The sequence below is a fragment of the Rhinoraja longicauda genome, chromosome 26, assembly GCF_053455715.1.
Source record: "Rhinoraja longicauda isolate Sanriku21f chromosome 26, sRhiLon1.1, whole genome shotgun sequence".
Taxonomy (NCBI): domain Eukaryota; kingdom Metazoa; phylum Chordata; class Chondrichthyes; order Rajiformes; family Arhynchobatidae; genus Rhinoraja; species Rhinoraja longicauda.
In genome coordinates, this window is record NC_135978.1 from 25,987,875 (window position 1) to 26,011,085 (window position 23,211).

Below are 23,211 nucleotides of genomic sequence, written 5' to 3' on the forward strand. Positions count from 1 at the left end.
ACAAATTAAAACTCCAAGGCGTATGTATCATTTTCTTTAAATTAAGTATTTTATGAAATGTTTAAATTTGAATTGAGTTTACAATCTGAATGACTTGTGCGCCCTTTACACTTGTTTACACATTGGTGATGTAGACTATTCGGCACATCAAGCCCATGTTGACCAAAAATTCCAATCCCACTTCTCAACTTTTGAAAATTGTGAATGTGTAGATTATGGTGTAATAAGTGCTTTTAAATTAGATGAGAGTTTTTACTTCAAAGGTTTCAAAGGTTTCAAAGGTCTTTTATTGTCACATGTACCAATTAAGGTACAATGATATGCGAATTACCATACAGCCATACTAGAAAAAAGCAACAAGACCCACAACTACATAAAAGTCAACATAAACATCCACCACAGCGGATTCCCCACGTTCCTCACTGTGATGGAAGGCAATAAAGTCCAAACTTCTTCCTGTTTTATTCTCCCGCGGTCGGGGCAGTCGAACCATCTGCAGTCGGGGCGATCGAAGCTCCCACAGCCGGCGGTTGAAACTCCCGCATCGGGGCGGTCGAAGCTCCTGCGGCTTGGAGTTTCCCAAGTCGGTCTCCGACTAGAGACCGCGGGCTCTGTGATCTTAAAGTCCGCAAGCACCCATGGTTGGAGCTCCGAGGTCGATCCCTGGCAAAGGGATAGCAAGCTCCGCAATGTTAAAGTCCTTTAGGCACCCGTGGTGGAGCTCGCAAAAGTCGGTCTCCAGCAAAGGCCGTCAGCTCCTCAATGTTAGGCCGCAGTGTGGACGGAGATACGATACGGAAAAAAATCGCATCTCCGTCGAGGTTAGAGATTAGAAAAAGACCCACCCCCACATAAAACAAGCCAAAGAACACTAAAAACATACATTTAACACATATTATTAAAATGCAAAGCAGTAAGGGACAAACAAACTGTTGGTGAGGCAGCCATTACCCTCCATTTCAGACTCCTCATCGTTCTTTGGGTTAAGGAAATGTATACTCAATTCTTCTCTAGTTCTTTGTGCAAGTTATTTTTATGTTTCCCCTGTTGTTAATGTCTCAGCCCTAGCTATGGGAATTAGAGTTCATTTCTTCAACACCTCTCCTCTATACACCTTCTCTCAGCTCCTGCAAAATTAAGCAACGCTGCTACAACCACATTCATTGCAACCAAACCTCTCCAGCCAGCCCAAATTCAGCAAGCTAAAATCAACCCCAGGTTTAGATTAGATTAGTTTAGAAAATACAGCTCGGAAACAGGCCCTTTGGCACACCGAGTCTGAGCCGACCAACGATCCCTGTACTGTAGCACTATCCTACACACTAGGGACAATTTACCAAAACCAATTAACCTGCACGTCTTTGGAGTGTGGGAGGAAACCGGAGCACCAGGAGAAAACTCACGCAATCACAGGGAGAACATACAAACTCCGTACAGACAGCACCCGTGGTCAGGATCAAACCCGGGTCTCAGGCGCTGTGAGGTAGCAAGTGTACCACTGCGCCATGGTTCTTGAATGGAGGACCGAGTTTTCACTTCTCAGCAAATTTCATCTAATTTGATATGTTTGCTCTATTCAGGGGGTTCTATTAAATTGATGTTTAGGGAATTAAAATAATAAGTTAAATAGAAGACTTTAGTCCTCTTTAGTGTGCTTTTGATCCCAAGATGGAAGAATATCAATAATGAATTGTGCAAATTGTTAAGTACAAGCAGACATACATGGGGAAAAAACGTGTTGTGTTGGAAGGAACTGCAGATGCTGGTTTACAACGAAGATAGACACAAGATGCTGGAGTAACTCAGCGGGACAGGCTGCATCTCTGGAGAGAAGGAATGGGTGATGTTTCAGGTCCGAAAAAAACGTATTGTTGAGTACTGTTTGAACATCCGTTATACAAGTCCAATCTCTCCCATAAATCATGTACAGATGGATCTTGGGGTCCAAGTCTGTAGCTCTCTGAAAGTGGCCACACAAGTGGTTAATGCCATAAAGAAGGTATATTGTATGCTTGCCTTTATTGGTCACAGCAAGGAGTTTAAGAGTCATGTTTAAGAACATAAGAGTCATGTTGCTGTTTTATACTGTATGACATTTTTAGACCGCATTTGGAGTATTGTGTGCAGTTCTAGCCGCCCCATTGCAGAAAGGATATGAAGGCGTTGGAGAGGGTGCAGAAGAGGGTTTATTGGATGCTGAAACAAAGAACTCAGATGTTTGGTTACAAAAAAGGACACTACGTGCTGGAATAACTCAGTGGTTTAGGCAGCATCCCCGGACAACATTGATAGGTGACATTTTTGAGTGGGGCCCCTTCTCCAGACTGATTGTAGGTGGGAGGAAAAACAACTGGGAGAGGCTTTTACTAGAATTCTGCTCGGATTAAAAGGCATAGAACTATATAAAGCTTTATATAAAGCTGCAGAAAACTAGATCGTTTTTATAGTTAAAAAGCTATTACCTCTCCTACAGCTGGAGGTTATAGCTTTTTAACCACGCTATAAAGACAAACTTGGAACATCAGAATGTGAGGGGAAATATGATAAAATTATATAAAATTATGCGAGGCATAGATAGGGTAGACTATCAGAACCTTTGAAATATCAAGGACTAGAGGGCATAGCTTTAAAGTAAGAGAGGTAGAGTTTCAAGGTAATGTGCAGGGCAATTTTGTTTTTACACAGTGTGTGGTAGATGCCTGGAAAGTGCTGCCGGGGTGGTAGTGGAGGCAGATAGGGTCAGGGCATTTAAGAGGCTTTAACATCGGCACATGGATATGGATGAGGAGGATCCCTGTGGCCTGCCACCTGTGGCATGATCAAGCTGGCTGAGCAGAGAATCATATTAAATACTTCTCATAGATAGGAATGCAGAAAGCCATTTTCCATTAACTTTTTAAACATTACATGGAGTACTATATAAAAATTGGAATACATGATTAGAGGCTGAAATGTCATAAATGCATACTGAACACTTAAAAATATTTCCAAATCCCATTTATTCATCTAAGGAATTCGACATTCAGATAGGTACATGTAATATTTTAGGACAGATAGTCTGCTAAGCTATAAATGTAGCTTGGTACACCATTAAAGTCCCACATGGATCTCGTGTACGTAAGCATAGGATTTTCAGGGGAATTTATGTTGGGAGTAACTTGCAAAAAGCTAAATTTGCTTCACTTCAATGATTTCAGCTTGATTGCAGTGTAAAAGGCTGCAGAAACTGCATCTGCAAAGGCGCATTGGATCAATTATGGCTACACCTGGGTTTCTGTGTTGTAATATATGCATGACAATGCCCAGCTTGCTGACAGTAGCATGGAACAATGTCAGCAAACACAAGAAGTCTCACCATCATTGCTATTTGCTCTTCTGTCTCTGCATGGATGCAATTTTACCTGCTACTTTCAGCATTTCTGTATTTATTTACAATAGATATATACAACTCACCCAAAACCATATGACCTACTCGGCGAGGCAAAAAAAAGGTGCAAAGTTAAAAAAAATAGTTTGGTACTTGAAGCCATCAAATACATGTACTTGAACAGAGAGCTCAGAGACACCACACAGCATCATTAGGCACCTGCACACCGCTGCACAACAGTGCTGGAATCCAGCTATGACTCCCCTCCTCATTTAGTTTGGGTTAGAGATGCAGCATGTAAACAGGCCCTTCGGCCCACCGAGTCCATGCCGACCGTTGATCACCCACTAGTTCTATGTTATCCCACTATCTCATCCATTGCCACTCACTCATTCTAGGGGCAATATCCCACTATCTCATCCACTCATATCCCACTATCTCATGAGATATATGAGATATCCCACTATGAGATATCCCACTATGAGATATACCACTATGAGATATCCCACTATCTCATCCATTGCCTACTCATTCTAGGGGCAATTTTACAGAGACCAGTTAACCCGTGAAAACAGCATGTCTTTGGGATATGGGAGGAAACTGGAGAACCCGCAGGAAACCCACAGGGGGAACGTGCAAACGCTGCACAAAAAGCACCTGAGTTCAGGATCGAACTGGGGTCTCTAGCATTGTGAGGCAGCAGTTCTAGTACTTGCCGGTTTAAATGTGGCAGGGTTTTACTTAATGGATAGGCAAGTAATAGACTTCAGCCATGTAATCGACCGAACATTAAAACAAACAATAGGCATTAAGAATGAACCATGAAAATCGAACAAATAATTTGGGAAGTGATTAATTTGGGGATATTTTCTGGGCTCTCTGTTTGACATGGTATTGTGGTATTACTCCTGCTGGAGTTTACATCATCTCACTGGTGTTGCCTCCCTTTTATTGGTTTAAAGGGTTCACTACTCTCCCCATGAAGAGCAGTGATCTAGTGTGATGCTCCAGGAGGATGAACAGGAAGGGCCGATCAGCCATGAATTTGGCCCGCGTGGACAGCGGCGTGAACCCGGAGAGAGAGACGGCGGCTGCTTCACCTCCTTCCTCGTCCACCTTCAGTGCAACACGTTGCTTCAGCTGACGGAAATAAACGGGGAACAAAACAAACATGAGGTGTGTGTGAGTATGAAGTATTAGACTGTATTGTGCTGCATGTAACTGGTGCGCGACAACATATAGACAATAGACAATAGGTGCAGGAGGAGGCCATTCGGCCCTTCGAGCCAGCACCGTCATTCAATGTGATCATGGCTACTCTGCACTCTGTATCTTTCCCCTTTGCCCCACCTATTGTACTTGAGTTTGATTTCATTGCATTTATGTATATTATTAGTTTAGACTTTAGAATTTTAAACTTAGAGCTACAGCACTGTAACAGGCCCTTCTGCCCCCGTACACTAACACTATCCTACACACTAGAGACCATTTACAATTTTTACCATTGTCAATTAACCTACAAACCTGTACGTCTTTGGAGTGTGGGAGGAAACCGGAGCACCCGGAGAAATCCTACGTGGTCACAGAGAGAAGGTTCAAATTCCGTACAGATAGTACCCGTAGTCAGGATGGCACCTGGGTCTCTGGCGCTGTGAGGCAGCATCTCTACCGCTGTGCCACTGTGCCGCCCCCCCCTGAGTTTAGTTTGGAGATGCAGCATAGAAATATTGTCCACGCGGACCATCGATCTCCCGGTCACACTAATTCTACGTCATCCCACTTTCTCATCCACTCCCTTCACATTAGGGGGCAATTTACAGAGGCCAATTAACCTACAAACCCGCAGGTCTTTGGGATGTGGGAGGAAGCAGGAACATCCGGAGGAAACCTTTGCATTCACAGGAAGAACATGCAAACTCACGATGACAGGACCTGAGGGCAGGATTGAACCCGGGTCTCCCGTGTTGCAAAGCAGTAGCTCCATCAGCTGCTCCGCTGTGGCACCCTGGCTGATATAATTGGATATCATGCAAAACAATGGTTTGCACTGTATCTCCATTTGCATGACAATAATAAACCTCAGCAGTCTCAGCTCACTGGTTTATTCACAACACTAACCAATGAATACAGAGCTATGTGGCTCTGTGAAGTCCCAGATTTCTGAATCACATTTTCTGAGTTAATTTATTTCATTTGCGAGAACACCTGGGTTGAGAAAAAGAAAAATGAACAAGGATTCATTTTACTGATTGTGCAGCACAGAACAAGGTGGCTTAACCCATTGTCTGGATGCTCTCTGAAAGTTACTCACTAGTCCTGCTCCTCTGCTTTATTTTCCAACAGACCTACAAATACAAAGTATTTTTTATCCCATTCACCTTTTGAAAGTTTTATTTGAAGCTGTTCCACATCTCTCCAAGGCAGTGCATTTCAGATAACACCCACTCAAAGTGCAACAACAAATATCCATGTTCCTCTTCATATGCTGATGGCAGACCCTCAGATGCATAGTCTTTCAGCATGGAAACTGGCCTTTCAGCCCAACATGTCCCATCTACACTAGTTCCACCTGCCTCTGTTTGGCCCATATCCCTCTAAACCTGTCCTATCCTCTTGTTGGTAGCAAAGCAGAACAGTGCAACTACCAGATGCCAATAGGATTGTACCCTTCCCCCTCTTTTTCAGGTAAGTCACCTCTCAGCGCTCGTTACCTAAAAAGGCCAAGGTTCTGGTAAGGATGTGTTTGAGTGCCCCTGTGCTTGGGGCTTAGCCTGCTTGGATGAGTTAATTGCATTGGGCGGATACCATCTATGCAATTAAATCACCCTCAATCTGGAACTTACCTTGAAGGGACTGTTGGGTGTACTCCCACTCCGTTGCATTTCACTGGAGAATGCTCCTTCATTTCCTGATGTTTTGATAAAACATTATCAGTAGAAAAATCTTAACATAAACCTCCAACTGCAGGAAGAATCTCGCCACTCAGTGACGCCCAGCACTGAAAAAAAATTGCGATCACTTTGGAAGCTCCCAAAGTACAATTATCGGTTGGTTTGACAAATCACAAAATCTTTGACAGAATATTTCTATCATGTTTGTACTGCCGGAATAAATGGTGAAAACACAACTGAACCACTCACCATGCTAATATGCAAGTTCCCCTCTTCAACTACACCAGACAAATCTGCTTGATTCTGGAAGACATCCATCACACCCAGGTCTTGAAACATTTCAATTAAATCATAGTTGCCTTGTAGAGTGAACTTTGGAATATAGATCTCTCTTGTCCTATTATACAGGAGACACAAATCATTCAGATTGCAAACTCAATTCAAATTTAAACATTTCATAAATTACTGAATTTAAAGCAAATGATATGCCTTGGAGATTTAATCTGTTCTTGGGCCCTCTGCTGTTAATATATTCTTTATTTGGTTCTACTGTCAGTCATTTGGCAGCACGGTGGTGCAGTGTTAGAGTTGCTGCTTTACAACAGCAGAGACCTGCGTTCATTCCTGACTACGGGTATAGTCTGCACGGAGTTTGTACATTCTCCCTGTGACCTGTTTTCCCCAGGAGTTCCGGTTTCCTCCGCACTCCAAAAGGTTTGTAGGTTAATTGGCTTGGTAAAAGTGTAAATTATCTCTAGTGTGTGTAGGATAATGTTAGTATGCAGGGATCACTGGTCGGCACAGACCCGGTGGGCTGAAGGGCCTGTTTCCGTGCTGTATCTCTAAACTAAACTAAACTTTATTAATTATTTTTCATTTTCCCTCGCACATCCCTCTTTCCAAAGGCTCAGGATGAAACTCCAAAGCATCAGCTTGCTCCAAACCAATGCAGCAGATATACATGCCTTGGCAATGATGGTGCCAATCTACATTTCAGCAATGCCTAACCTGGTCCCAGCACACAATGCTGGCAAGCAGTGAAACAGCAGAACTCGGCTAATTGGTTTTCTCCCCTTCCCCGTGGCACTGATTTGACACAGGGTGGTCAATTGTGGTATTTCTACGCTCAGAAATCGGGAAAATCAGCAGAGAACTGAAGCCCAAACCAGTAGCTGCCAAATTCAGTATAATTTTGAATGTAAGAAATTGCATATCCCCTTTGCCCAAGATCAGACTTTTCAAAGACTTGGAAGTTGCAAGATGGCGTCGGAGTGTGGCGACTCTGCTTACTGTCCCAGAAGAGGGTCTGTTGCACTTGTGTTTGGTATGTTTTGACTGATAGCATGCAGAACAAGCATTTCACTGTATCACTGCAGCCCTGACAATCAATAAACGAACTCATTAACTATTGGTATTGGTTTATTATTGTCACATTTACCGAGCTGTAGTGAAAAGCTTTGTCCGCTATCCGATCAAATATACAAATGATATGAGTACAATCAAACCATACGCAAGTACAACAGGTAGTGCAAAGAGAAAAAAATATAACAGTGCAGAATATATCGTTACAGCATTATAGTGTTATACAGAGAAAGTGCAAATTTTTGAAAGTGCTAGATCCGCATTGAGGTAGGTTGGGAGATTGTGACTACACCGAAGCTTAAGGGAGGACTTTTCAGTAGTCTGATAATGACAGAAGAAGCTGTTCTTGAATCTGGTGTTTTGTGCTTCCAAGCTTTTGTATATTATGCCGTCAGCAGAGGGGAGAAGCAGCAACGACTGGGGTGAAAAAAGTTCTTGATTATGTTGCCCACTTTCCCAAGGCAGTGTAGATGGAATCAATGGGGGCTGGTGGGGTGGGGAGAGGCAGGTTTGAGTGATGGACTGTGCCACAACTCTCTGTGAACTTGCGGTCTTGGACAGGGCTGTTGCCAAACCAAGCCGTGATACATCCCGACAGGATGCTTTCAATGGTGCACCTGTAGAAGTTGGTGAGAGTCGTTAGAGACATGCTGAACTTCCTTAGACTTCTTAGAAAGTAGAGATGATGGTGTGCTTTTTCTGGCCAAAGCTTCAATGTGGATGGTCCAGGACAGATTGTTGGTAATGTTTACACCAAGGAGAAGAGCGTTGTTCCCTGCGATACTGCTCACCTACTGAAAGTCTGTGACGGCAGTGACATACTCATCTAGATCAGCCGCAGAGTCCAAGAATATTGACCCAGTCCACAGCACAAAGCAATTGCAAAAGATTTTGTGAGTTTGTGAGTTCAGTTTCTTGTCAAGTGTACCGAGGTACAGTGAAAAGCTTTTGTTGCTTGCTAACCAGTCAGCGGAAAGACAATACATGATTACAATCAAACTATCCACAGTGTATAGATACATGATAAGGGAATAACGTGAATAACGTTTAGTGCAAGATAAAGCCGGTTAAGTCCGATCAAAGATAGTCCGAGGGTCTCCAATGAGGTAGCTCGTAGATTGCTCTCTAGTTGTTGTTGGTAGAATGGTTCAATTGCCTGATAACAGCTGGGAAGAAACTGAATCGGGAGGTGTGCGAATGTGGAGGCGATCATATATTTCCTCAGACCCGCATTGCACAAATTTAAGTACCGCATACTCGGGCTTCAGGAGACTTGCTTGTGAGCAGGTCTCTTTCAGGTATCTTTCATGTCCAGAGCTTTAAACCCCAAGAGCGTCATCACTTCCTGATTTACCTCGTCTTTTTAACCTTGTTTGTGTCATCCATTATGTAGAATGTCATTGTTTTATATTTTCCTTTGCAGCCTGCGCGTGTTTTGGGTGCATTGCTCTTTCTAATTACCTGCCACAAAGGCATTGGAGAAGATCTGAGAGAAGGACAACCAACTAATTTCTCATCTAGGTATGCATAACTTTCAAAGAACCAACCCGTAATTAGAGTTCATCGGGAGCTGTGGTTCAACAATGTACTGTCTGTTACGTTTCCATACATTACACAATTGGAAAAAAATGATGCAAGTATTAATATGAAATGTTCATTCTCCCTGCAGTTCCAGCATTTGCAATATTTACCACATTAACTATGGACAGTGGTATTTAAATAATGTGTTCAGCCGGCATTCTCTTAAAGTAAGTAACATGTGTTATGGGTTGGTGTTGTCACTGGCAAGGCTGCCACGTATTGCCCATCTCCAGTTGTCTTCAGAAGGTGGTGATGGGCTGCCTTCTTGCAGCAGTCATAAGTTCATAAGTCCAAGAAGCAGAATTAGGCCATGCGGCCCATCTAGTCTACTGTGCCATGCAATCATGGCGGATCTATCTTTCCCTCCTAACCCCATCCCCTATAACAGTATAACAGTATAACAGAGCTTTATTTGTCGTTCGGTACCGAAGTACCGAACGAAACTACATAGCAGTCATAGAAAAAAAGAACACAAGACACATAGCCCCAACACAAACGTCCATCACAGTGACTCCAAACACCCCCTCACTGTGATGGAGGCAACAAAACTTCCACTCTCTTCCCCACGCCCACGGACAGACAGCTCGTCCCCGACCGACCCGCACAGTCCCCGCAAGGGGATGGAAGTCCCCCCGGCCGAATCGCACCGGGCGCTGAAACGTCTCGCGGCCGAGCCGGGCGATGAAAGGCCCCGCGACCAAGCCTTGCGCAGCTAAGTCCCGTGGTCGAGCCGCACCGGGCGATGTAAAGTCCCGCAGCCGAGCCGCACCGGGCGATGTAAAGTCCCGTGGTCGAGCCGCACCAGCGATGTAAAGTCCCGTGGTCGAGCCGCACCAGCGATGTAAAGTCCCGCAGCCGAGCCGCACCGGGCGATGTAAAGTCCCGTAGCCGAGCCACACCGGGCGATGTTAAGTCCCGCAGCCGAGCCGCACCAGCGATGAAAAGTCCCGTGGTCGAGCCGCACCGGGCGATGTTAAGTTCCGCAGCCGAGCCGCACCGGGCGATGTTAAGTCCCACAGCCGAGCCGCACCGGGCGATGTAAAGTCCCGTGGTCGAGCCGCACCAGCGATGTAAAGTCCCGCAGCCGAGCCGCACCAGGCGATGTAAAGTCCCGTGGTCGAGCCGCACCAGCGATGTAAAGTCCCGCAGCCGAGCCGCACCAGCGATGTAAAGTCCCGCAGCCGAGCCGCACCGGGCGATGTAAAGTCCCGCAGCTGAGCCGCACCAGCGATGAAAAGTCCTGTGGTCGAGCCGCACCAGCGATGTAAAGTCCAGCGGCCAAGCCGCACCGGGCGATGTTAAGTCCAGCGGCCAAGCCGCACCGGGCGATGTTAGGCCCCGCAGCCGAGCCGCACCCCGTGCCGTGAGGAAGAGAAAAGTTTCCCCTGCCACCCCCCACCCACACCACCACCCCCCACACATACACAACCAAAAAAAATACAAAAACCATCCCAACACCGACACACAACAAAAAAAAAAGGAAAAAAAGACGAACAGACTGCTAGCGAGCCGCTGCTGTTAGGCGCCGCCACTATCTTTCCCTCCTAACCCCATTCTCCAGCCTTCTCCCCTTGACACCCTTGCTAATCAGGAATGTGTCAATCTCCGCCTTAAAAATACCCAATGATGGCCTCCACAGCCATCCGTGGCAATGAATTTCACAGATTCACCACCCTCTTACTAAAGAAATCCCTCATCTCCTTTCTAAAGGTGCATCCTTTTATTCTGAGGCTGTGCCCTCTGGTCGAAGACTCTCCCACTGGTGGAAACATCCTCTCCACATCCACTCTATCCAGGCCTTTTAATATTCGGTAAGTTTCGATGAGGTCCCCCGACATCCTTCTAAACTCCAGTGAGTACAGGCCCAGTGCTGTCATACGCCTATTATATGTTAATCCAATCATCGCCGGGATCATTTTCATAAATATCCTCTGGACCCTTCCAAAGCCAGCACATCCTTCCTCAGATTTGGGGCCCAAAACTGTTCACAATACTCGAAATGCAGTCTAACCAGTGCCTTATAAAGCCTCAGTATTGCATCCCTGTTTTTATTCGCTAGTGTTCTTGAAATAAATGCTAAATCAGGCCCAGTCCAGGCCTTGTGGTGACATTGATCCCAGTGTTTAGTTGGGAAGTTGCAAACAGTAATGAAGCAACAGTAATGAAGCATCATTCCAATAAATGTATTCTCCAACCTCTCCAAAGCTGCAGAAATGGACTAGTTGTCTTTATCCCAGGAGAGCTCCACAGTTTTTAACCTGATGCCGGCCACTCATTGCTCACTGAGATATTGGTTTCTGGTGACATTTTGCTGACTGAGCTTGGAACCTCCTCAGGGAACGCAATGCACACGTCATGATAGCGGGCTAATTTTCACAATAAAATACTGATGCAGCTGGTTTCTTCACACTAGAGCATCTAGAATTGTTAAACATGTCAATTGTTAAACATTACTTCCTAAGAAAGAGGTTCCACACTCTGGCAGTTTTGTCCTGTGATGAGTTTGCCCTCAACACAAATGAATAACTCATGACATGAAGCATGGAAATGCTGTTCAGAGACCCAGCATGAAAACAGACCCTTCGGCCCACCATGTCCATGCTGACCATCGATCACCCGCTCACACTAGTTCTATGTTATCCCACTTTTGCATCCACTCCCTACGCATGAGGGGCAATTTACACAGGCCAATTAACCTACAAACCCGCACGTCTTTTGGGATGTCGGAGGAAACCGGAGCACAGGGAGTAAACCCACTCGGTCACAAGGAGAACGTGCAAACTCCGCACAGACAGTACCCAAGGTCAGGATTGAACCCGGGTCTCTGGCACTGTGAGGCATGGCGCTACCAGCTGCACCACTGTGCCCCCCCTATTCTTGAGAGACATAGAAGATATTCTTGAGCGAGATTGAATACTCTGATAGATTCTGAGGACCACCAGATTGAAAGGTAAATCTGATTACTAATGTTTACATGCCTACTATGAAAGACTAGTTTGAAGCAATAGTATCAGGTTGCTGTATAACTTGAACAGGGTTGGTTGTGGTTAATCTTTCTCTCAGACCCGACAACTGAAGTTCCAAAGCACCATTACTCTTGCCTGCTTCAGTTTGAAAAGGTTACTGCGGGGGAAGGGACTACCGTAAGGACCTTGTTGAGGTGCTGCCATGTGTTCTATGGATTGTACGTGCCTGGGCCACAGTGCACTGGTGAACTGCTTTGGTGATCTAAGTGAACTGCTTTATAACTTCTCAGACTTTTCCAAAGAAAAACTCAGCACATCAGTAATTCAGAACCATTGCCCAACGTCTGAGTCTTTTGATTTTAAAAACAGGGCTAATTTTACAAATTTTATTACCCAATATGGATTGAAAGTCAGATGTGTCCAATAGGTCTGTGAATTATTCCCCAGATGGTAAATTGAAAACCATGTATTTCAGAAATCCTATTTTCAGACTTTTTATGCTCCTTTGTTTTCTGTTTCCCTTTTCAGAATGTAATTTAATGAGATGATGCCTACATTTCAGATTCCCAACAGCATACTTGGTGAGTAAGCTTACCTTTGATGTTGTATGGGAGGATTTTAGGAAGCAGGCAGCAGAATTAAACTATAAATAAACTACAAGACTTTAGCACCTCACCGTGTCTTGCAAGAATATCTCCAAGCTTCACGTTATGAGTGATTTGTTTGTTTTGAGGACAAACTCATCATTGGACAAAGCTGCCAAACAGTGGAACCGCCTTCTTAGGAAGCAACCATGACATGTTTTAACGATTTTAGATGTATGAAGAAATTAGCTCCAAGGGATTGCTACATCGGTATTTTATTGTGAAAATTAGCCCACTGTCATGACGTGTACGTTGCGTTCCCTGAGGAAGTTCCAAGCTCAGTCAGCAAAATGCCACCAGAAACCAATATCTCAGTGAGCAGTGAGTCCCAACATTTCTGAAGCTTTGGAGAGGCTGGAGAATACATTTGCCAGAATGAGTAGTTTGATTAAGAGCTTTAGATATGCAGAGAGAATGGTAAAGCTGGATTTGTGCCACTTGAAACAGGTAACATAAAGAGGTTCAAAATCACATAGGGTTTGAGAGTAGCAAGGGTGAATTCTTCAATATAACACAAAGTGCTGGTGGAACTCAGTGGGTCAGACAGCAACAGTGGAGAGAATGTATGGGCAGTGTTTAGGGTCGGGACGCTCCTTCCGACCAAATTCATCCCCCAACAGATGCTGCCTGCCCCACTGAGTTCCTCCAGCACTTTGTGTTTTACTCAAGATTCCAGCATCTGCAATTCCTTGTGTCTCCAGCAAACCTTTCCGTCCTTGATTCCCCAACCCTGGGGAAAACACAGTGTGTTTTCACCCTATCCATGTCCCTTGTGATTTTGTGCACCTCTATAAGATCACCCATCAGTTTAATTTAGTTTAGTTTAGTTTAGAGATACAGCGCGGAAACGGGCCCTTCAGCCCACCGAGTCCGCACCGACCAGCGATCCCCGCACACTAGCACTTTCCTACACACACGAGCGACAATTTACATTTATGCCAAGCCAATTAACCTACAAACCTGTACGTTTTTGGAGTGTGGAAGGAAACTGAAGATCGTGGGAAAAAATCCGTGCAGGTCATGGGAAGCACAAACTCCGTACAGACAAGCATTCGTAGTGAGGATTGAACCCAGGTCTCTGGTGCTATCAGGCAGCATCTCTACTGCTGCCCCACCGTGCCACCCGGTGATTTGTTTCCAAAATCATTTCTGCACTCTTTCAGGTGGAATACTCTGCTGGAAAATCTGAGGATCACATCATCAAATTGAAAGGTAAATGTGATTAATAATAATGTTCACATGCCTGCTGTGAAAGACTAGTTTGATCCCATTTTCAGGTAAAAAGGATGAATTGGAATTTTGCCAAGCCTGTGTTCATTCCAAGGAATTATCCACAAAGGTTGTCCTTTGATATTTTATTTCTTTCTCTCTGTAGATTGCTCTCAATTTGACTAATTCATTGAGATGTTGCCATGTTCCAAGATGTTCTGACCATTTTACTGATGGGAATTATTTGAAAATACTGTCATGGTTGAAATATTTTTCAATCAAAGGTGTATTCTCAATTTTGAAAGTAAGGACTCTGGACAAAATATGATTAAAAGTGCTAATCAGTAGCAGTTCTTCCTGGAGAATATAGCAACAAGAGATTCTTTAGCCCATCCAGAATATCATAAAATAAAACACTTTACATTCACTGTGCTTAATCTCTGTGGAGAAAGATATAAATGGATTTTGAGAGGGAAATGTAAGAGGATGTTACATGATCAGACAGAAAAAGGCTGGCATAGAAGACAGCAGAATGTGGGGAATCGATTCCAAGTCCAGTAAGATGACTCAAAGATGCGAGGAAAGTTATATTACACAAGTAAACAATTCTTTTGATTGAAATAAATGAATCTGATTAGAGATGTTGCTTTGTACATTCAGAAGACTTGGATTGAAGCAGCTTAATGACTCATATCAAATCGTGCTTCACCAAGTGGCAGCGCAGTGGCGCAGCAGGTAGTGCTTTTGCCGCACAGCAGAGAGCCGGAATCGATCCTCACCGTCCAAAGGAAGGTCTCGACCCGAAATGTCACCCGTTCCTTCTCTCCAGAGATGCTGCCTGTCCCGCTAGCTTATTCAGCATTTTGTGTCTACCCTGACTTCGGGCGCTGTTGGTGTAGAGTACACACCTTCTCCTTGTGACCACGTGGGTTTCCATCAGGTGCCCTGGTTTCCAACCGCATCCCAAAGACGTGCGGGTTTATAAGTTCATTAGCCTCTGTAAATTGCCCCAGGTGTGTAAGGACTGGATGCGAAAATGAGATAACCTAGAACTAGTGTGAACGGGTGATCGATGGTTGGTGTGGACCTAGTAAGCCACAGAGCCTGTTTCCATGTTGTATCTTTCAATCAATTCAACCAAAGTGCTAACCATGGAGGCAGGTACTACTGGTAGCTACAATGTTTGCATTAGAGTAGTTCCAATGATCAAAGGCAAGTTTCTCCCCCTTTGCTTTTTTCTTTTCATATTCTCCTCAACATGCACATGGGGATCTACCGGGGTTTTACAAGTTGTCCTCTCCATTTTTGTACGGAACTGAGGTGAAAGAATGTGTAGATGAATGAAAAGAATCTCGAGCCTGAGTATCGCATCCAATCCCAGCAGAATCCATTTTGGTGCCAAGCTCCCTGGTCAATAGTCAAAGCTAAGGAACGCATTGCAATTAGTTATCAGATTGCCATATTGACCATAGGACATTCAATGTGGTGATATGGAGAGGATGTTTCCACTAGGGGGAGAGTGTAGGACCAGAGGTCATAGTCTCAGAATTAAAGGACGTTCCTTGAGAAAGGAGATGAGGAGGAATTTCTGTAGTCAGAGGGTGGTGAATCTGTGGAATTCTTTGCCACAGACGGCTGTGGAGGCCATGTCAATTGATTTTTTTAAGGCAGAGATAGATAGATTCTTGATTAGTACGGGTGTCAAGGGTTATGGGGAAAAGGCAGGAGAATGTGATTAGGAGGGAGAGATAGATCAGCCATGATTGAATGGCGGAGTAGACTTTATGGGCCGAATGACCTAATTCTGCTCCTATCACATATGACCTTATAATAGAGTCCTCCATATCCATCGTCAGCCCTCTGTGCACTCGGACACTCGTATTCCCAACAAACATTGACATGATTGCCTACGGAGTCCAACAGCACAATGGTGAAGTTACTGTTCTTTGATCTAGAGACAAGAGTTCAGTTCCCACCAAGGACTAACTGGGAATTTCTCAATGCAGTTCACAAAATAAAATCTGGAATTAAAAAGTGAGTACCATGAAAGGGACCATGATACTAATGAGATGTTATAAAAATCCATTGGTTTCACCAATGGTTTTGAAAGCACCGGGAGACTCCAAAACCATTGGGTGATTAGGAAGAGGCAATAGATTGGCTTTTCGAGAATGACCATGTCTGAGGAATGGATAAGGATATTATAAAATACAATGCATCTCTGATTGCTTTATACCATGAGTTTCTGCTCTGGGGAAGGGAGATCATTTAGTTTAGAGATGCAGAGGGGAAACTGGCCCTTCAACCCACCAAGTCCATGCCGACCATCGATCACCTGTTCACACTACTTCTATGTTATCCCACATTCTCAATCACTCCCCTACACTCTTGGGGCAATTTTACATAGGTCAGTTAACCTACAAACCCTTGCTTCTTAAGGGTGTGGGAGGAAACTGGAGCACTGGGAGAAAACCCAAATGGCCACAGGGAGAACATGCAAACTCCATGCAGACAGCACCCGAGGTCAGGATCTAACCCAGGTCTCTGGCGCTGTGAGACAGGAGCTCTGCCAGCTGCGCCACTGTGCGGGAACATTTGAGGGAACATGGGAAGACTTATTGGGCCAATCACAAAATGGATTCTAATAGCATATGTATTTTTTTAAATAGTTCAGGGAACTGAAGAAAAGAATAAAATTGCCTGTAACCATACGATGAATTACTTCTTTCTATTGCTCATCCTTTTCAAAAAAAATGTTTAATAAAATACCTGCTCCTAGCAGCTTGATGTTGGCCTATTAGATTTAGTCCCATATTAGTATCTGTACCATTTTAAAGTAGGTTGTAAATGTTAATTGGGTTTTAAATTTCAATTGACTACTCTAAATTTTAAATGTTAAAATTATAAAAAATTTATTTATTCCCCTACAGGGACCTACCACAAATTACCTTGTGTGTGAACAGCCGGGTTATGTGAAATTCTAGTGCTCCCTTAGTCTCTTTATTTTTCTCACCGCTCCTGAAGATGGTTTGATCGGTATGGCTCCCCAGGAACAGGCCACTCAGCCCTTCTCATCTGCCCTGCTATTTTCCTTACGTCTGATCAAATAGTTCAAATCAAATTTACCCACCCTTTTCCCATATTGCTTCAACTTTTTACCCGTTCCAGGGGTTCCCTGTTAAAATAGCATGCTCTAACTCTAGAAGTGAATTCTGTACCTTACTCATAGGGTCCTAGGTGATGGGAGCAGAATTAGGCCATTCGACCCATCAAGCCTACTCCGCCATTCAATCATGGCTGACTTATCTCTCCCTCCTATCCCCATTCTCCTGCCTTCTCCCCAGAACGCCTGACACCCGTACTAATCAATGCACTTATAAACACTCAGTGAAGAATATTGAAGTTCAGTTCCAAAGATTTGACCACGTGTGAATGTGGTCCACAGACACGAAACCCATCCTCCACTTGAACCACTTCCAAGCAACATAAGACCTAAAGAATTCGCTGAAGAAAGCTATTTGTGTCTGCTCCATCATTCAATAAGAAAGTAACTGATCTTTTATCTCAATTGTGTAAGAAAATAACTGCAGATGCTGGTTCAAATCGAAGGTATTTATTTCACAAAATGCTGGAGTAACTCAGCAGGTCAGGCAGCATCTCAGGAGAGAAGGAATGGGTGACGTTTCGGGTGGAGACCCTTCTTCAGACTGAGAGTCAGAATGGGAATCGAGAGGTATTGATCTTTTATCTCAATATCACTTTCTTGCACTAACCTCATACCTATCAATTCCCTTCATATCCAACACATCCATAGTCTTTGAATCCTGAAAAGGAGGGAAATCCTGCCTCACCTCTTCATAAGTTCATAAGTTCCTAAGTGAAAGGAACAGAATTAGGCCATTCGGCCCATCAAGTCAATTCAATCGTGGCTGATTTATCTTTCCCTCCTAACCCCATTCTCCTGCCTTCTCCGCATAACCACGGACACCCGTACTAACCAAGAATCTATCTCTGCCTTAAAAATATCCATTGACTTGGCCTCCGCAGCCTTCTGTGGCAATGAATACAACAGATTCACCGCCCTACGAAAGAAATTCCTCCTCAGCTTCCCAAAAGAAAGGTCCTTTAATTCTAAGTTTATGACCATTAGTATAGGACAAAGTCAATCAACCTAGCCTTGTTGTTGCAGCACTCAATATAGATCATGGAAATCTGAATTTTATTTCCATCTACCCACCTTGGTTTGAAATCTGTTAATGTTATTTCCTGATAAACATCCATGCAGTCTTGTTTCTGAAGGTTTGTAGCTGTAATAGCTTTTTGAGTGGGTGAGGTTCCAGATTTTGCCACTGTTTGTGTGAAGAGTTTGTGCCTGGCACTTTTGGTGTTCAGCCAAGTGCTAATGTTAATATTATGTTCCCCTATGTGACTCTTCCACCAGAGGCAGCTGCTTCTCTCTATCAACTGTCCTATTTTAATCATCCTAACTACTAGCTGCTTGGGCTACCTTTTAGTACAACGAATACAAGATTTAGATTAGAACAAAGAACTGAACAGTACAGCACAGGGACAGGCCCTTCAGCCCATAATATCCGAGCCGACCACAATGCCAAGTTAAATTAATTTCCTCTGCCTCTGCCAATCACTGTAGTGCAATGGTTGAGTCGCTGCCTTACAGCGCCGGAGACCCAGGTCCGATCGCGACTACGGGTGCTGTCTGTACGGAGTTTGTACGTTCTCCCCGTGACTGCATGGGTTTTCTCCAAGATCTTCGGAGTCCTCCCACACTCCAATGACGTACAGGTTTGTACGTCGTAATTGACTTGGTATAAATGTAAATTGTCCCAGGTATGTGTAGGATAGTGTCATGTGCAGGAATCACTGGTGGGTGCGGACTCGGTGGGCCGAAGTGCCTGTTTCCACGCTGTATCTCTAAACTAAGCTGAACTAAACACGATCCATATTCCTCCATTTCAATGCATCACCGTGTGCCTAAAACAAATCCCTCAATGCCATTACTGTATCTGCCTCCACCACCATCCCTGGCAGTGCGTTCCAGGCACCCACCACTTTCTGTGTAAAAAACGTACGTGCACGTCTCCTTTCAACATTGCTCCTTTCACCTTAAAGCTGTGCCCTCTAGCCTTTGATATTTCCACCCTGGGATAAAGGTTCTGACCGTCTACCCTATCTATACCTCTCTTAATTCTATGTACTTCTATTAAGTCTCTCCTCAGCCTCCGACGCTCCAGAGTAAACATTCCAAGTTTTTCAGTCTGAAGAAGGGTCTCGACCTGAAACGTCACCCATTCCCTCTCTCCTAGATGCTGCCTGACCTGCTGAGTTACTCCAGCATTTTGTGATACCTTCGATTTGTACCAGCATCTGCAGTTATTTTCCTACGTAACCAAGTTTGTCAAACCTCTCCTTATAGCTTTTACACCCTAATCCAGGCCAGCATTCTGGTAAACTTTTGCATCCTCTCCAAAGCTTCCACATCCTTCCTGTAATGGGACGACACAACTTCACACAATACTCCAAATGCAGCCTAACCAAAGTCCTATAAAGCTGCTACATATCTTCCTCTACTCTGTCTCTTCCAATTAATGCCCTTACCAATATGATACGATACAATAGAACTTTATTTATCCCAGGAGGGAAATTGATCTGCCAACAGTCGTAAAACACAAGATACATGAAACATGAAATTAAAGTGATGGGTGGGACGGATTGAGGATGTGCAAAGATTGGGGAGGGGGGGGGGGGGAGAGTCAGTCTACCCCACGACTGAAGGGGGAGGAGTTGTACAGTTTGATAGCCACAGGGAAGAAGGATCTCCTGTGGCGTTCTGTACTGCATCTTGATGGAACCAGTCTGTTGCTGAAGGTGCTCCTCTGGTTAACTAGTGTGTCATGGAGGGGGTGAGCTGTATTGTTCACCCCCTCCATGACCACCTCCCATGAATCCAACTCTGCCCTCAGGACAGAGCCAGCCTTCCTGATGAGTTTGTTAATCCTGTTGCCGTCCGCGGCCTTCGCCCTGCTGCCCCAGCGCATGACGGCAAAGAAGATGGCGCTGGCCACCACCGATTGGTAGAACATCTGCAGCATCTTGCTGCAGACGTTGAAGGGAAGCAAACTGTTTGCCATCTTTAACCTCTGTATAGTGTTCCCTCTTGAGGCAGATACGATCTGATAGCTGTAGATGTACATTCACTTCATCAGTGAAGGAAGTTCAACAAAATTCCAATAAACTGGCACACTCGGTGGTGCTAAACGAGGAGGTTTTCTGGAATATTGGATAATGCTACTGTTAACTCAGCAGCACCATTTTAATTTGTCTTTTTTCAATAAACCAGGCGTGTTTAAAGTGAGTGGAAATGGGTCCAGTGGGTGTTTAAAGTGAGTGTGGGAACAAGGCCCTGATGTGTTTAAAGTGAGTGTGGGGACAGAGTCAGTGTGTTAAAGGGACTGGGGAAATGGGACCTCAGTCTTTTTGAAAGTGAGTGTGGGAGTGGAGTCCTGTGTGTGTTGAAAACGGGTGTGGGAACAAGACCCCTGTGTGTTTAAAGTGAGTGTGGGGACGGGGTCCTGTGTGTTTAAAGTGAGTGTGGGAACATGGTCATGGTGTGTTTAACGTGAATGTGGGGACAGGGTCATGGTGTGTTTAAAGTGAGTGTGGGGATGGGGCCCTGTGTGTTTAAAGTGAGTGTGGGAACATGGTCATGGTGTGTTTAAAGTGAATGTGGGGACAGGGTCATGGTGTGTTTAAAGTGAGTGTGGGGATGGGGCCCTATGTGTTTAAAGTGAGTGTGGGGATTGGGTCATGGTGTGTTTAAAGTGAGTGTGGGAACATGGTCATGGTGTGTTTAAAGTGAGTGTGGGGGCAGGACCCTGTGTGTTTAAAGTGAGTGTGGGGATGGGGCCCTGTGTGTTTAAAGTGAGTGTGGGGATTGGGTCATGGTGTGTTTAAAGTGAGTGTGGGAACATGGTCATGGTGTGTTTAAAGTGAGTGTGGGGGCAGGACCCTGTGTGTTTAAAGTGAGTGTGGGGATGGGGCCCTGTGTGTTTAAAGTGAGTGTGGGGATGGGGCCCTGTGTGTTTAAAGTGAGTGTGGGAACATGGTCATGGTGTGTTTAACGTGCGTGTGGGGACAGGGTTTTACTGTGTTTAAAGTGAGTGTGGGAATAGGACCCCAGTGTATTTACAGGCAGTATGTGAATAGGGCATTGGTATGTTTAAAGGGAGTATGAAAACAGAGCCCTGGTGTGTTTGAACACAGCATTAGAACAAGGGCCCGGTGAGCCTGATGACCAGAGCTCAGTATTTCATAAAACAGGATAGTGGATATGATATGATATGATATGATATGATATTTCATAAAACAGGATAGTGGATCATCAATTTTACTGTACTTGCATTGAGTGAGTGAGTTTTGAGGTTTAGGTTCAGTCATAATAGAGTCATAGTCATACATGGAAACAGGCTCTTCATCACAACTTGCCCATGTCGACCAAGATGCCCCATCTACGCTCGTCCCACCTGCCTGTGTTTGGCCCATGTCCATCTTAATCTTTCTTGTCCAAATGTATTTTAAATGTTGTTATAGTACCTGCCTCAATTACCTCCTCTGGCAGCTTGTTCCATACACCCACCACCCACTGTGTATAAAAGTTGCCCTTTAGGTTCCTATTAAAGTTGCCCCTCTCACCTTAACCCTTTGTCCTCTTGTTCTAGATTCTCCTTGGATGCATTCTATCTATTCCCCTAATGATTTAATACGCATCTATAAGGTCACCCCTCAGTCTCCTGCACACCAAATGAACAATGTCCTAGCTTGCCCAACCTCTCCCTACAGCTCAGGCCCTCAAGTCGTAGCAACATTCTCCTAATGTAGGAATCGTGGCAGACAAATTGTGCACTGCAACCTCCCATAAGCAGCAATGTGATAATTATCTGTCAATTTTTTAAGTGTTAATTTCAACACTGATCTTCATGAAAACCTTTGGCATTACTCTCCTGCTCTTTTTCAAAACAGAGCCATGGCATCATTTGTAGTCACTCCAGAGAATAGACAGGAGCTTGATTTGATTTCACACCGACAACACAACATCGAGCTACTGTCCAAAGAAAGGTAATACCTATAGCTGAAGGCTAAATATTGAGAAGAGTGTCTCGGATTGGCTGCAAAATTTAATCCAGGTTTTTCCTGTCCTGATTATGAGTATTTTGTGTTCATATTCTTCTGTTAGGTTGTCATATCTGACAACTTTAACTTTGAGCTGCTCAACAGTTTGATTTGCTTATCCTTCGATCGTCTTTGTCCTGTTGTCCCCTGAATAAGGCCTGCAAATTCCAGTCAAGTTGACTGTATAGTCATATGCAGAAGTACAATGAGGTGCACACAAAATGCTGGAGGAACTCAGCGGGACAGGCAGCATCTCTGGAGAGAAGGAACAGGTGACGTTTTGGGTCGAGACCCTTCTTCAGTCTGAAGTCAATCTGAAGTCAACCCAAAACCATCTATGTCTCTAGTTTCCCTTATCCCTGACTCTAGTCTCGACCCGAAACGTCACCCATTCCTTCTCTCCAGAATTGCTGCTTGTCCTGCTGAGTTACTCCAGCATCTTGTGTCTATCATTGGTTTAAACCAGCATCTGCAGTTCCTTCCTGCAGAGGTGCCGGTACAATGAAAGCCCTATTTGCAGCAGCATCATGGGAACATAGATTCAGACACAGTGGCGCAGCTGTAGAGTTGCTGCCTTACAACGAATGCAGCGCTGGTGACCCGGGTTCAATCCCGACTACGGGTGCCGTCTGTACGGAGTTTGTACATTCTCCTTGTGACCTGCGTGAGATTTCTCCGAGATCTTCGGTTTCCTCCCACACTCCAAAGACGTACAGGTTTGGAGGCTAATTAGCTTGGTAAATGTAAAAATTGTCCCTGATAATATGCGGGATCGGTGGTCGGCGTGGACCTGTTTGGCCGAAGGGCCTGTTTCCGCACTGTATCTCTGAACACATATAAATATATATAATACATAAATTGTACAAGAGAGTGAAAAGGAAACAATTGTACGAAGATACTAGTGCAAAACACAATTAGAAAATTAGTTTAGTTTTGTTTATTGTCACGTGTACCGAGGTACAGTGAAAAGCTTTTGTTGCTTGCCAACCAGTCAGCGAAACGAC

The 23,211-nt window shown here is 44.5% G+C and overlaps 1 protein-coding gene across 1 annotated transcript in view; it reads right to left on the reverse strand.

Annotated features, from left to right (window-relative positions):
* Positions 1 to 288: 288 nt before the first annotated feature.
* serpinf2b (serpin peptidase inhibitor, clade F (alpha-2 antiplasmin, pigment epithelium derived factor), member 2b) overlaps positions 289 to 23,211 on the reverse strand; it is a 36,036-nt gene continuing 13,113 nt past the window's right edge. The window contains exons 3-4 of the mRNA XM_078422389.1: positions 6,508 to 6,655; positions 289 to 4,507 (exon numbers count right to left, since the gene is read on the reverse strand). Of these exons, the coding sequence (XP_078278515.1) occupies positions 4,316 to 4,507; positions 6,508 to 6,655 (340 nt within the window). The 3' untranslated portion in view covers positions 289 to 4,315. The remainder of the gene's footprint in view (positions 4,508 to 6,507; positions 6,656 to 23,211) is intronic.